Source organism: Myotis davidii, unplaced genomic scaffold, assembly GCF_000327345.1.
Source record: "Myotis davidii unplaced genomic scaffold, ASM32734v1 scaffold233, whole genome shotgun sequence".
Taxonomy (NCBI): domain Eukaryota; kingdom Metazoa; phylum Chordata; class Mammalia; order Chiroptera; family Vespertilionidae; genus Myotis; species Myotis davidii.
The window spans coordinates 1,886,947-1,898,149 of record NW_006285917.1 but is presented as its reverse complement, the minus strand read 5'-3'; the positions used below and the strand labels follow the sequence as shown (position 1 = coordinate 1,898,149).

The 11,203-nt window shown below is 47.9% G+C and overlaps 1 protein-coding gene across 1 annotated transcript; it reads right to left on the bottom strand.

Moving 5' to 3' along the window:
• Positions 1 to 380: 380 nt before the first annotated feature.
• KRT2 (keratin 2, type II) lies at positions 381 to 7,798 on the bottom strand. The gene is made up of 10 exons (XM_015559611.1): positions 7,182 to 7,798; positions 6,008 to 6,222; positions 5,579 to 5,639; positions 4,661 to 4,756; positions 3,874 to 4,038; positions 3,477 to 3,570; positions 2,877 to 2,911; positions 2,474 to 2,694; positions 1,361 to 1,395; positions 381 to 1,269 (listed from the first exon to the last, which is right to left on the bottom strand). Exons 1-10 carry the CDS (start codon positions 7,749 to 7,751, stop codon positions 830 to 832), a joined length of 1,932 nt encoding a protein of 643 aa, XP_015415097.1. The 5' UTR covers positions 7,752 to 7,798; the 3' UTR covers positions 381 to 829.
• Positions 7,799 to 11,203: the final 3,405 nt, after the last annotated feature.

Sequence of the window (11,203 nt, the reverse complement as noted above, 5' to 3'; positions counted from 1 at the left end):
GGGGGGGGGGGGAGTCTGTAGGAAATGTTTAAGAAGAGTGGCTTTTTCTGGAAAAGAGAATTTTCGAAAATCCCCCTATTGACTTCCTGGCAATATGACAGTGCCCAAGTCTGAGAAATACTTTTTGAGAGCATCACACTCACCCCCTGACCCCAGGGCTAGCCTTCTTCATCACTGTCCTTGAAGACTTCCAGAAGGAAAACTCTCTGGCCTCTTCCAGCCACGCTGCCTCAGGGCATCACGTTCCTCCCCAGGTAGCCTCTTCCTTACCTTTTCCAGATCTCTCCATTTTCTGGTGTCTTAAGTCAGACAGCAATGAGTAATAGCTCCTGGCTACCCACTTCTGCCAAGGCTTGACATGAAACACACATCACATGCTATGAGTTGCAAATGAAGTTTATTGTGCAGACACCAAGACCACAGTATTTTAGATGCAGAGCCAGCAAAACTTTAGGCTATATACACAGAAACATATTTCCCTGGGGGCACTGCCAGGGGAAAGGTGCAGGCTTTGAAATGGGTCCTCAACAGAATACTTGTGGGAGGTGGGGAGGACCACCAAATGGGCAATGCAAGGTGGGCCCGGGAGTGGGAGGATGGCTGGAAGCACAAACCTAGGCAATGCAGATTCTTCCCCAGGGGACAGAGGGTGTCACTGGCTTCAACTAATTTATTTGGAGAGGAGATATTTCAAAAATTCTATGTGGGCATCCCTTTCCCCCAAAATGCTATCAGAGGTGGATGACAAGGTTTGATTTGCTGTCAATTAGATGTACAGAGACAAGCTTCTACATTCTGGAGTGGGAGAATCAAGAGTAGGACTCCATCTTTATGTGAAAGAGAAGCTCACGTTGGAACCATAACCTTCACCGGAGCCATGCTTCTGAGAACCTCCCCCTCCCTTTCTAGAGCCACCTCCAGAGCCATATCCCCCTCCTGAGCCTCCTCTAGAGCCTCCTCCAGAGCCATAACCTCCTCCAGAGCCATAACCTCCTCCAGAGCCTCCTCTGGAGCCTCCTCCAGAGCTGTAACCTCCTCCAGAGCCTCCCCTGGAGCCTCCTCCAGAGCCATAGCCTCCTCCGGAGCCAGAGCCGTAGCCTCCTCCAGAGCCAGAGCCGTAGCCTCCTCCACCGCCACCTCTGCCGCTTCCAGAGCTGTATCCTCCTCCTCCTCCTCCTCCTCCAGAGCCATATCCTCTACCTCCAGAACCAGCGCCTCCATAGCCGGCTTTGGCTGCCACGTTGGAAGACACAGTGCTGCTTGTCACAGCTGCAGAGAAAGACGGTGTTACCACAACAAGATCTGACTGCCTCAGCCTGCCTCCACCCAACACACCACCCACAGGACAGGACCCACTTACACACAGTCACGTTGCTGCTGAGGTCTCCAGACATCCTGATAGGGAGAGAGAGAGAAAAGAACTCAGGGCAGAGCACTTAGGTTCTGCATACATGTGGCTTCCCAAGTGCCACCTACAAATGTACAGGAAGCCTCTAACATCAGCCCCCCAGAGCCTTAGAGAGCCCACCCTTTTCTGTGCTGCCAGATCACAGAGATGGGACCAGCCCCACATTTTCACACTGCCTGGCATCCCAATCCATCTAAGTTTTCTGCTCTAATAAAAATGATCAAAAGGCAAATTTTGCACCCCATTTTTAAAAATCCATTTTAGGGAGTCTGATACTCAAAATCCAAGTCATGCCAGAAATTTTGAAATGAGGCTGCACTGTGTGAATATTCAGTTCAGAAAGAGCTGCAGCTTCCAGTCCCACTCTCTGCCCCACCCTCCTCCGCTGCATCTGGAATCTTTCCCATTGCCTCTGCGAGCTGCATGCAGGTAGGAGGCCTGGCCTCACAGACAGGCACAGAGCAACAGCACGAGCCAGCAGCTCCCTCTCTGTCATACTGGCTTGTTGGGGGCCCAGGCAGCTTTCCCCCTCCAGTTGCTTATAGCCAGATGAAATCACCGGGGATGCTAATAGCACCAACAAACTTTTCCAAACACATTGGAGAGAAAGGTTCTCTTTAGGGAGGTTAGAAAATGGTTCTGTTTATGACTCCAGAAACCTGCAAAGAATTAGGTTTGGCACTTGCTGTGGGTGAGCATGCCCCAGCCAGTCCGCATGTCCCAACCCTATTCCAGATCACAATGCGCCCCGCAGACCCAGAAAGCAAGGTTTCAAAATGTCTAGGACTAACCTGGTTTCACAGCATTTTGCTTTCTCTTTCAGAAATTAACTTATTGCTTAAAGTTGCTTACTCTGCCTTATTAGTCATTCCATATCAATAAATCTACCACTGTATAATAATGTGTTATGTCCTGAATCTCTGCTTGGGATCATCGTGATGTCAGCTCTCAGCCATCAGAAGGCCCTGCTCCATTCTTGCTTTCCCTGCCTTGGCCTCCAGCCCTGGCTCTAAGAGAGAAGGGAAGGGTAGCCAGGGTCCCTTCAGCCCTCCCAGTGCCTTTCACCTGTACTCCTCGCCCTCCAGCAGCTTCCTATAGGTGGCAATCTCCACATCCAGGGCCAGCTTGGTGTTCATGAGCTCCTGATAGTCACGCAGCAGCCGGGCCAGCTCTTCCCGGGCCTGCTGCAGGGCCTCCTCCAGGTCAAGAAGCTTGTTCTTGGCATCTTTGGTGGCGTGCTCTCCCCTCTGCTCAGCATCTGCAATGGCGTCTTGCACATTCTTACACTAGGAGAGAAGGAGAAAAGGTTTCTCTAGAGAGTGGAGTCTGCAGAGGAAACAGAGGTATTCAGGGTGTGGGAAGCCAGAATCACTGGCTCAGGCAGTGTGGACTTGCCCCAGAGTTGCAGGCTACAAACAACTGTGCTAAGACTTGCGGCTGTCTCGGGAGCATCATCTTCCCAAGTCACCTTTGGCTGTACCCTTTTGAATTCCCCATGAAGGCCTTTGATCCTCACAACACAGGGCCAAAATTGTTATGGAAACATCTGATGTGGACTGCTTCGCCAATCCTGTTATTTATGGAGCAAATTCTGTGCCCCACATCATCCCTTCCAAAGCTAATGCCCTGCCCTATGCCGACTCCCTGCTTCCCTGCCCTTCACCATGCAGCCGGCTGTGCTCAGGGTTGTGCCGCAGTGGGAAGCTGTGGCTACAATCCACACAAGTCTGACAACCTCTTGCTTTATTTGTTATTATTCCCTTACACTGGTGTAAGCAATCAAAAAGTGGGCACAATTATTTCCCTACTCTACTCCTTCCTCTAAATGTCTCCTAGGCCACTCTAAAAAATTCTTATAAGTTTTAAGTTATGTTAAACTCAAGGCATTTGGGATCAGCATATGCTAGATTAGAACATCTCAGATTCTCTCTCTCTCTCTCTCTCTCTCTCTCTCTCTCTCTCACACACACACACACACACACACACACACACACACACACACACACACCCCCTCCCCAAGCCCCACTCAACCGGTGGAGCTGCACCAGTCCTCAGGGCCAGTCCCCACCTGCTTCTTCACATCGGTTCAGCTCGTTGATCTCCATCTTGATCTCTTTCATGCTGTCTCCGTGTTTCCCAGCAGTGACCTGGAGCTCCTCATACTGTATGGGAAGAGGAAGACAGTTGCACCTGAGGGGAAGGTTGGCTTGAGCCAGGGAAAGTCTGATACTGGTCCAGGGAAGGTCAACCAAGCCAGATGTCATGCTGCATTTGTGGGAGGTTGGGGACCATCTCACACCCCCAGAAGGGCTCCATGCCAACCCCAACTGGGGGTATTTGGGGTACTGTGGACACTTTTTCTGGGGAATGATGCCTAATTGCCATTATATAAAAACACTGACCATCTTCTACAGTATCTGACTGGTAGAAGAAGCTGCGGCTCTCCCTCAGCACCTAGTACTTGCCTTGCTCTGGTACAGGGCCTCAGCCTCAGCCTTGCTCTTGAAGGCAATCTCCTCATACTGGCTCTGGACCTCAGCAATGATGCTCTGCAGGTCCAGGTTGCGGTTGTTGTCCATGGACAGAACGACATTGGTGTCGGTGATAGTCTGGTGCGTCTGGCTCAGCTCCTGCAACACACGGGAAGTCTGGCCATGGCTTCTCTGCCCAGTGAGGCAGCACCCACTCCCCGGTATTCAGACTCTGCATGGGAGTTAAAGTGCTATAACCACCGTTCCTCGGCCCCTGCCAAAGTTGTCCTGAGAATGGTAGGAGAGGAATCTGTATTTCTGAGCCTCCTGGACAGCCTTCACCAGTTATGCAGTTTTGTTTAGTGCCTCCAGAAAGAAGCTGGTTGGTGGCAAATGCCTTATATTTCAATTCATGTTTCAGAAGTCATGTATGTTCACTTGGGCAAGGAGCAGAGAGATATGTTACATTTGACCTCCGAAGTATACTAGACATCAAGATAGGGACAGGACAGGTCTCTTCCTGAAGGGAGATGAACGCTGGGGAATGGAATAAGGGGAAGTTGTCCTAGTGTTTCCTGAGCCTTATTTCCTGAGACATCAGAGAAAATGTCTCTCCTCCAAGACCTACACTATAGAAGCCTCTTGGTGCCGAGGAGTGATGGCAAGTTGAAGTCAGCCAGTATATAAACCCCACCTATAGCACCTTTTCAACCACTGGGAATGACTTTCCTTTGGTGGGAAGAGGGGGAAGTAAGGTTCTATCCAGAAGCAGCCTCCTTACCGCATCAAAGAGGGCTTTCATGAACTCAATTTCCTGACTCAGCACATCTACTTTGGACTGCAGCTCCACCTTGGCCATGTAGGTATTGTCCACGTCCTGTAAGAAAGGTAAGGGGGTTCTGGTGAAACTCATGCCCCCTACTCACTCACTAACCTTGTATCTTTCTGGGTATGGGCCCCACCCTCTCTCAACACTTCACTCCACCCAGTCCCTGTTAACTGCTCTCCAATATCCCAGGTACCTCCAGATGAGCCATATCCCCATGGGACCTCTTGGGCATGGAGTCCACAATGTGCCTCTCCTGGCGGCTCCATGCCCATGGTCACTGCACACACACACACACAGACACATACACCCAGAGACCATCAGAGCTCTGATAGGACCAAGCTTAGTCAACCATTCTCTCTCTCTTGCTTGATACACTATGGGACATCATGACCTTTGTGGTTTTTAATAGTCCCCAATTCTCCCATCCTGTCTGTCTATTTCAATCTCTCCTGAATTTCTCTGGACTGTATACCAAAGCCTCTGTAGGAACCAGGCTGAAAACTCACACTTTCGCCTTCTAACCTTTGTCGGCACCACCTGCAGCTTCTTTCAGCAGGGAAGTCCCATTCCTTCCTCAGCTCTTTAGAGAATTAAATGTTCCCTGTGCTTGCATCTTTCGTGATCCAATATAGGCTTTAAGTAAGTTACTGATGGGAAAGGCTCTAGCAAATTGCACATCTCTGAAAATTGTCTCCAGAAGCTTGAACTACAGAAACACTTTTGTTTCCAAGAGAACCAGGGATAGACATGCCCACCCATTTCCCTAACCACTCTCTTTTGAAGCAGAGTTGTTTTCCAGCCTGTCTGTTTGGAGCACAGGCTTCTAAAGCACCCTCATTCCCACCCCAGCCATGACATTCTCTAACTCACCTTTTTGAGTGTCACAAAATCATTCTCAGCAGCTGTGCGCTTATTGATTTCATCCTCATACCTGTTGAGACCCAAAGAACATAGCTGTTAGACTATTCTATATCGTTCACTTGTTTCTTTTCCTTTTTCTAGTGGATTCCCCCAAAAATACAAGATTTTCTTGGAATATTAAGCACTCTTTAATTGTCTAAATTGAAACTATGATATCCTAAATGAGGAGGCTTTCCTATAAATGAACTCTCAAACATGTAAAAAATATAATTTCTAAAGCCCTAAATATTTTTCTCACAAAAAAAAAATGTTAAAGATCCTGATGCCTCTCCCCTTTATCACCACAAATGCAACTGGGAGATGAGTAGCTTGCTTGGTGAATGATCAGGTAGCTCAGATCAATATTTATCTCCACGCAGTGTTTACTCTGCCACCTACCTCTTCTTATAATCCTCAACAAGATCCTGCATATTGCTCAGCTCTGAATTTTGTGATGTCCTTTCTGCAGTGAGCGAATCCACATATTTCTTCAGTTGGCCAATGTATGCCTGGAAGATGGGGTCCAGGTTGGTGGAACGGGTGCTGACGTTAATTTGCTGCAGCAACTCCCATTTGGTCTGCAACACCTGGTTCTGTTGCTCCAGGAACCGCACCTGCCATGGCCAGAAGGAGAGGACATGAGCTCTGGATTGCCTTCCTTCGGGACCTAGAGAAGCCTACACAGCGTCACCCTCCTGAGCTGGGGGCCGGGTCATGCCAGACAGAGCTTACACAGTCCCTGCCTCCACACCGGGAAAGCTCTACAGATGCCTAATAGTACACTGAGCATTCTCTATGCCCAGAACTCTTTTCCTACTTCACCATCTACCGGTTTGTTTACCACTGTTCCCAAGACTCTAGGTCATTTCCCTCCCACTCTAGTTTAATTCCAGGCAAAGGTCCCATAAATTCTGGGGAAAACCCAAAAGGAGGCATCCACTGGCACTGCTCCTAGGGGTGACGAATGTGAGAGCACAGGAAGGCAGGGCTCCTCAGTCTTGTGTTTAAGAACCTTGTAAATCCCTTAGGTTCAACTGCCTTGAGATAGAAGAAAACCCTATAACACTCCAACGTGACACTAATAAAGACTTTATGGGTCACAAAACTGAGACTGTTTCTCTTCAAGGCAGGAATTTCATTCGTCCCCAAGCAGATATTTCAGATTCAGCTTCCCAGAATTCAGTAAAGTAATAACTTCTAGGGAAGGAAAGACAATCTCAGAAGATGTCTTACCAATCCCTTCCAGAACCTGCTGTCCCATGGCCTGCACCCGTCAGTTCGTTACTTATCTATATCACATTTTTGGTGATTTTCAGCATTTTCCATAAACCTTATTTATTTAGGCAAAAACAATAAAGCCCTGGGCACAAATAACTCCTCACTGCAGACTGTTGTGCATGATGGGTAGCCCACAAAGCCAGCACCTTTCCCATTAGGATATTGCTAATAACTCAGGCTTGTCAGATCACACTGATGGTCCCTGACAGAAACAAATCTCTGTGGTTTGCTTTTCAGGTAGCACTGGAAGCAGGGCATCCTAAGCATCAGAAGGAGCCAGCGTCTCATGACTCACCTTGTCGATGAAGGTAGCAAATTTGTTGTTGAGAGTTTTGATCTGCTCCCGCTCCTGTGACTTCACATTCTGGATCTCCGGGTCAACTTTCACATTGAGAGGTTGCAGGAGGCTCTGGTTGATGGAGACTTCATGGATGCCTCCAGGGTATCCTCCAGGGCCCCCAAAACCTCCAGGACCCCCAAAACCTCCAAAGCCACCGCCACCTCCCATGCGGCCTCCACCAAAGCCGCCTCCTCCAAAACCTCCACCTCCGAAGCCACTGCCGCCTCCGAAGCCACCTCCGAAGCCACCTCCTCTGCCACCAAATCCACCACCGGAGCCAAAGCTGCCACCTCCTCTGGCCACACTAATGGAGATGCTCTTGGTCCCTCCAAGGCCAACAAGACTCCGACTGCCAAAGCCGCCTCCGCCCAAGCCACCTCCGCCACCGCCATGACGGCTCAGGCAGGAGAAGCTGGTGCCTGATCTCCGGCTCCCACCAGAGATCACAGCTGAGCCACTGCTGAAACCCCGAAAGCCTCCTCCACCTCCTGATCTTCGAGATTTGCACTTGATCTGACAACTCATGATGCCTTTGCCCAGCAAGGGAAGTTGAAGGTTCCTGAGAAGACTTAAAGCTGGAGACACAAGTCTGCTATTGGGAGACTGTCAGGGTCCCCTTTTATTCTGCTACTGGGTGTTGGTGTGTATGGGTGTGGGCCCACTTATGCAAGGGTTTGGTCTACCTGGAAGCTATTCCTGGTGTGTGATTATCAAGCTAATAGCCATTAAAAATCTACAATCAGCCCCATCCCAGAACTTGCTTTGATTGCAGACTTCTCTGGTTTATCTAGGCATCTGTCATGCAATTTGATTTTTGTAAAATCATCAAAAGAGAGATCAGAATGTGGGTTTCTCAATCTGAAAAGGGACCTTCTGCAGAATGCTGCTCCCTGCCCTGGATCAACCCAAGGGAGGCCAGCTACCACTCGGGCCTGTGTAGGCTCGCCACCCAGTTCAACTAATCAGGGAGATAGCAGGTTTAGGGACTGTGGAAGCCCCTCAATACCAGCATTAGCGTTCTCCTTACTTTTCCCTCTGCCCCAGCAAGCGTTTTAGCAAGTGTGTTTGCAGGTGATGTGGGGAAATAGGCATCCTCTTGCAGAAAGAAGCTGACCTAGGATTCTGCAAAATAGTTGTTGTTCTTCAAACTAGCTTGCCTCTTTTCTTCCTGCGCACAGCAGGGATGCACAATAGCCAGGCATTGATGAGAAAGTTTTCTTTCCTGTAACCAGAAGTTTTTATAACTATCAACTCCCATTTTTCTACTTGAAAACCAGAAGATGAGGGGCTTAAGGAAAGTTCCTTGTCTGTGTCTGTCTCACTCTGGGCACCCAATAAGAGGTTGCAATCAAAACCTTTTTTTTAATATATTCTATTGATTTTTTACAGAGAGGAAGGGAGAGGGATAGAGCGTTAGAAACATCAATGAGAGAGAAACATTGATCAGCTGCCTCCTGCACACTCCCTACTGGGGATGTGCCCGCAACCAAGGTACATGCCCTTGACCGGAATCGAACCTGGGACCCTTGAGTCCGCAGGCTGACACCCTCTCCACTGAGCCAAACCAGTTAGAGCGCAAAGACTTTCCACAGCTCCAAGATCCAAGTATACCTTGATTTTGTCAGTTGGTGAGTATGCTAAGCAATTAGAAAGTCGGGCTCTTCAATGATATCCAGGGTTGGATGAATATCAGAAGTCACCAAGTGCACAGAGCACCCACACCTAAACTTAGCCCAGTCCTTCCTTTATCCATGTGGCCAAATACATGGGAGAGGCACTATGGAGAACCAGAGTTAAATTTAAAGTCAGAAAATCTGTTTGAGCCCCAGTTTTGCCTTTTATTGTCTCTGTGACATTGAATTAAATTCCGTCCTGTATTCTTAGCTATAAAGTGGGAAATTGATCTGAAGTGTTTTGAAGACCATGATGCACAATACAAATGTTAGCTGTTGTTATTTTGGGTGAAGCAAAGAGATCTCCTTTTCTTTTCATGTGTTGTGACCATGAACTTCACATGGTCACCTAAGTTACAGAACCAGGATTTCTCAGATCCAAGGACAGAGTTAGCATACAATCATGTAAAACACGTAAGCTTCAAGTTTAAGTCCCAGTTTCATTGTATTTTAGTTAAATGACCTTGGATAATTCACAGTCCTCTTTGAACTTCAGTTCCTCATCTATGGAAAGTGAATAGTAAGAAGACTAAGACTTTGTAAAAACAGAACCAGATAATAAAAACATGTGCTAAGCACAGTTCCTAGTTAATAGCAGAAACTCAGTGTGATTTACCTTCTTGCACCACCTCCTTCACATCTCCAATCCTGTCTTAACTATGTGGTGAGGAGGCGATGAGGGTAAAAAGTACAGGGAGCTAGTTATTTAAGAGGTTTGCTTTGCAATAAGAGAATGCTGAAGGAAGCAAATCCGTGTGTCTCCTTTATTTATTTTCCTCAATTGAACTTATATAATCCTAAGTATGCAAATAAATTATAAAGCTAAAATCTTTGGAGAGAATCTCAATTCAAAGTCAAACGTCATTATCTATGAATATCTGAACTACGCCCTAATTGTCCATTACTCCATCATGACTGTGCTGAGGCCACGCCAGCTTCGGGGGAGGAGGGGTCTTAACCCCTCTGTGACTGAAAGGGATGAACATTTATTGAGCATCTACTGTGCGCTAGGCTTGTGCCAGGCCCACAATCGGCATGTTTTAGTGCTCTGTAACTCTGCTCTTCGCACAGCGTCTCCCTTTCCAGTGTCTCTGCTGAGTACCTCCCCTTTCTAGACCCATTGCCAGTTTTTGAAAGTCAAATTGAAGAGGGAGAGTCCTCCTCTTCTCTCAAGACATGGAGGGTGGAAGAATGCAATGTGAATGTTATATAACATTTTATTTCTTTTTTCTCTTCATCTTTACCTTTTACATAATGTCAATGTGCTTGTCTAGATAGCAAGTTCAATATTCTTTAAAGGAGTGAAATGGGAGTTAAGACCCTTGATTCTAGCTGTAATTTTGGACCCTTGGACCACTATGGTCCTCAATTTCTTCATCTATAAAATGGGAACATTATCCTAAATCTCCGCTGTCCTACAAGGATATTGACCTGTGGGTGTCATGGGTTTTTAGCTTTGCTATCCCTGAGAGCAGAACAGCAATCCTATAGACAAAATCCTTTCAACCAGCTGCCAGCAAGTCCAGGCGCTGAATGCTTTTCCTCATAGGTTTTCCCCTGGCCCTGACCAGATAACTCCCTTGGCCAGAGAAGCAGAAAAGTAAGCTCGCAGCGTTAAGCAGAGAGGGGGTGAAGAGTTTCAGCCATGGGAAATAAATGTGGATGGTAACACCAGATTCTCCAGCACGAATTAGTTTCTCCCTCCCTCTACTCCCTCAGCAGCATGTGTACCTCCCTGACGACCTCATCACAGTCCTCCTTGTATTACAATGAGTCACATCCCTGGATTTCTGCTGGTCAGAGCCCAGGTCATGTTTATCTTAACCCTAGACCTCTGTTCCCTTAGAGCAGAGCAGTCACTTGGGGAATTAAGCCTATGATTTAAACATCATTTCTAGGGTTTAGGGGTTGGAATTGCAGCTTTTCCCTGACATGGCAATGTGATGTGAGCAATGCTTGAGTCTCCACAGTCTGCCTTGTACCTGTCGTTGTCTCAGGTTTCTGTCCCACCTCCCCCCACCCCAAATCCGGGCTTCCCTCCATAGGCCACTGAGGTGAGTCCTTTCTGAAGACTCAAAGCATCAGCGGAACAGAGCTGCTGAGCCCTCGGGCTATCTGTTCACACAGCCACAGAATGGAAATCCATCTTTAGATTTCAAATACAAAACAAAACAAGCAACAAACCCTGCTCCTCCTGCTGCTGCTGAGATCAGGCTGCTCAAAGGACCGACACCCATACATCCAATAACACCAAGAAAGCAGTTCAGAAAGCAGAGAGGATGGCCAGCAGCAGGCTGGAAACAA

Bases quoted from the DNA above. Each gene is read 5' to 3' on its own strand.
- KRT2 (XM_015559611.1), bottom strand. From the start codon at position 7,751: ATGAGTTGTCAGATCAAGTGCAAATCTCGAAGATCAGGAGGTGGAGGA. The intron at 4,757-5,578 runs GTGAGTTAGAGA...CCTTTCTTACAG, and splicing joins ATTTTGTGACACTCAAAAAG to GACGTGGACAATACCTACAT. The intron at 2,912-3,476 runs GTGGGGACTGGC...TGAGGATCAAAG, and splicing joins GAACCGATGTGAAGAAGCAG to GCCTTCATGGGGAATTCAAA.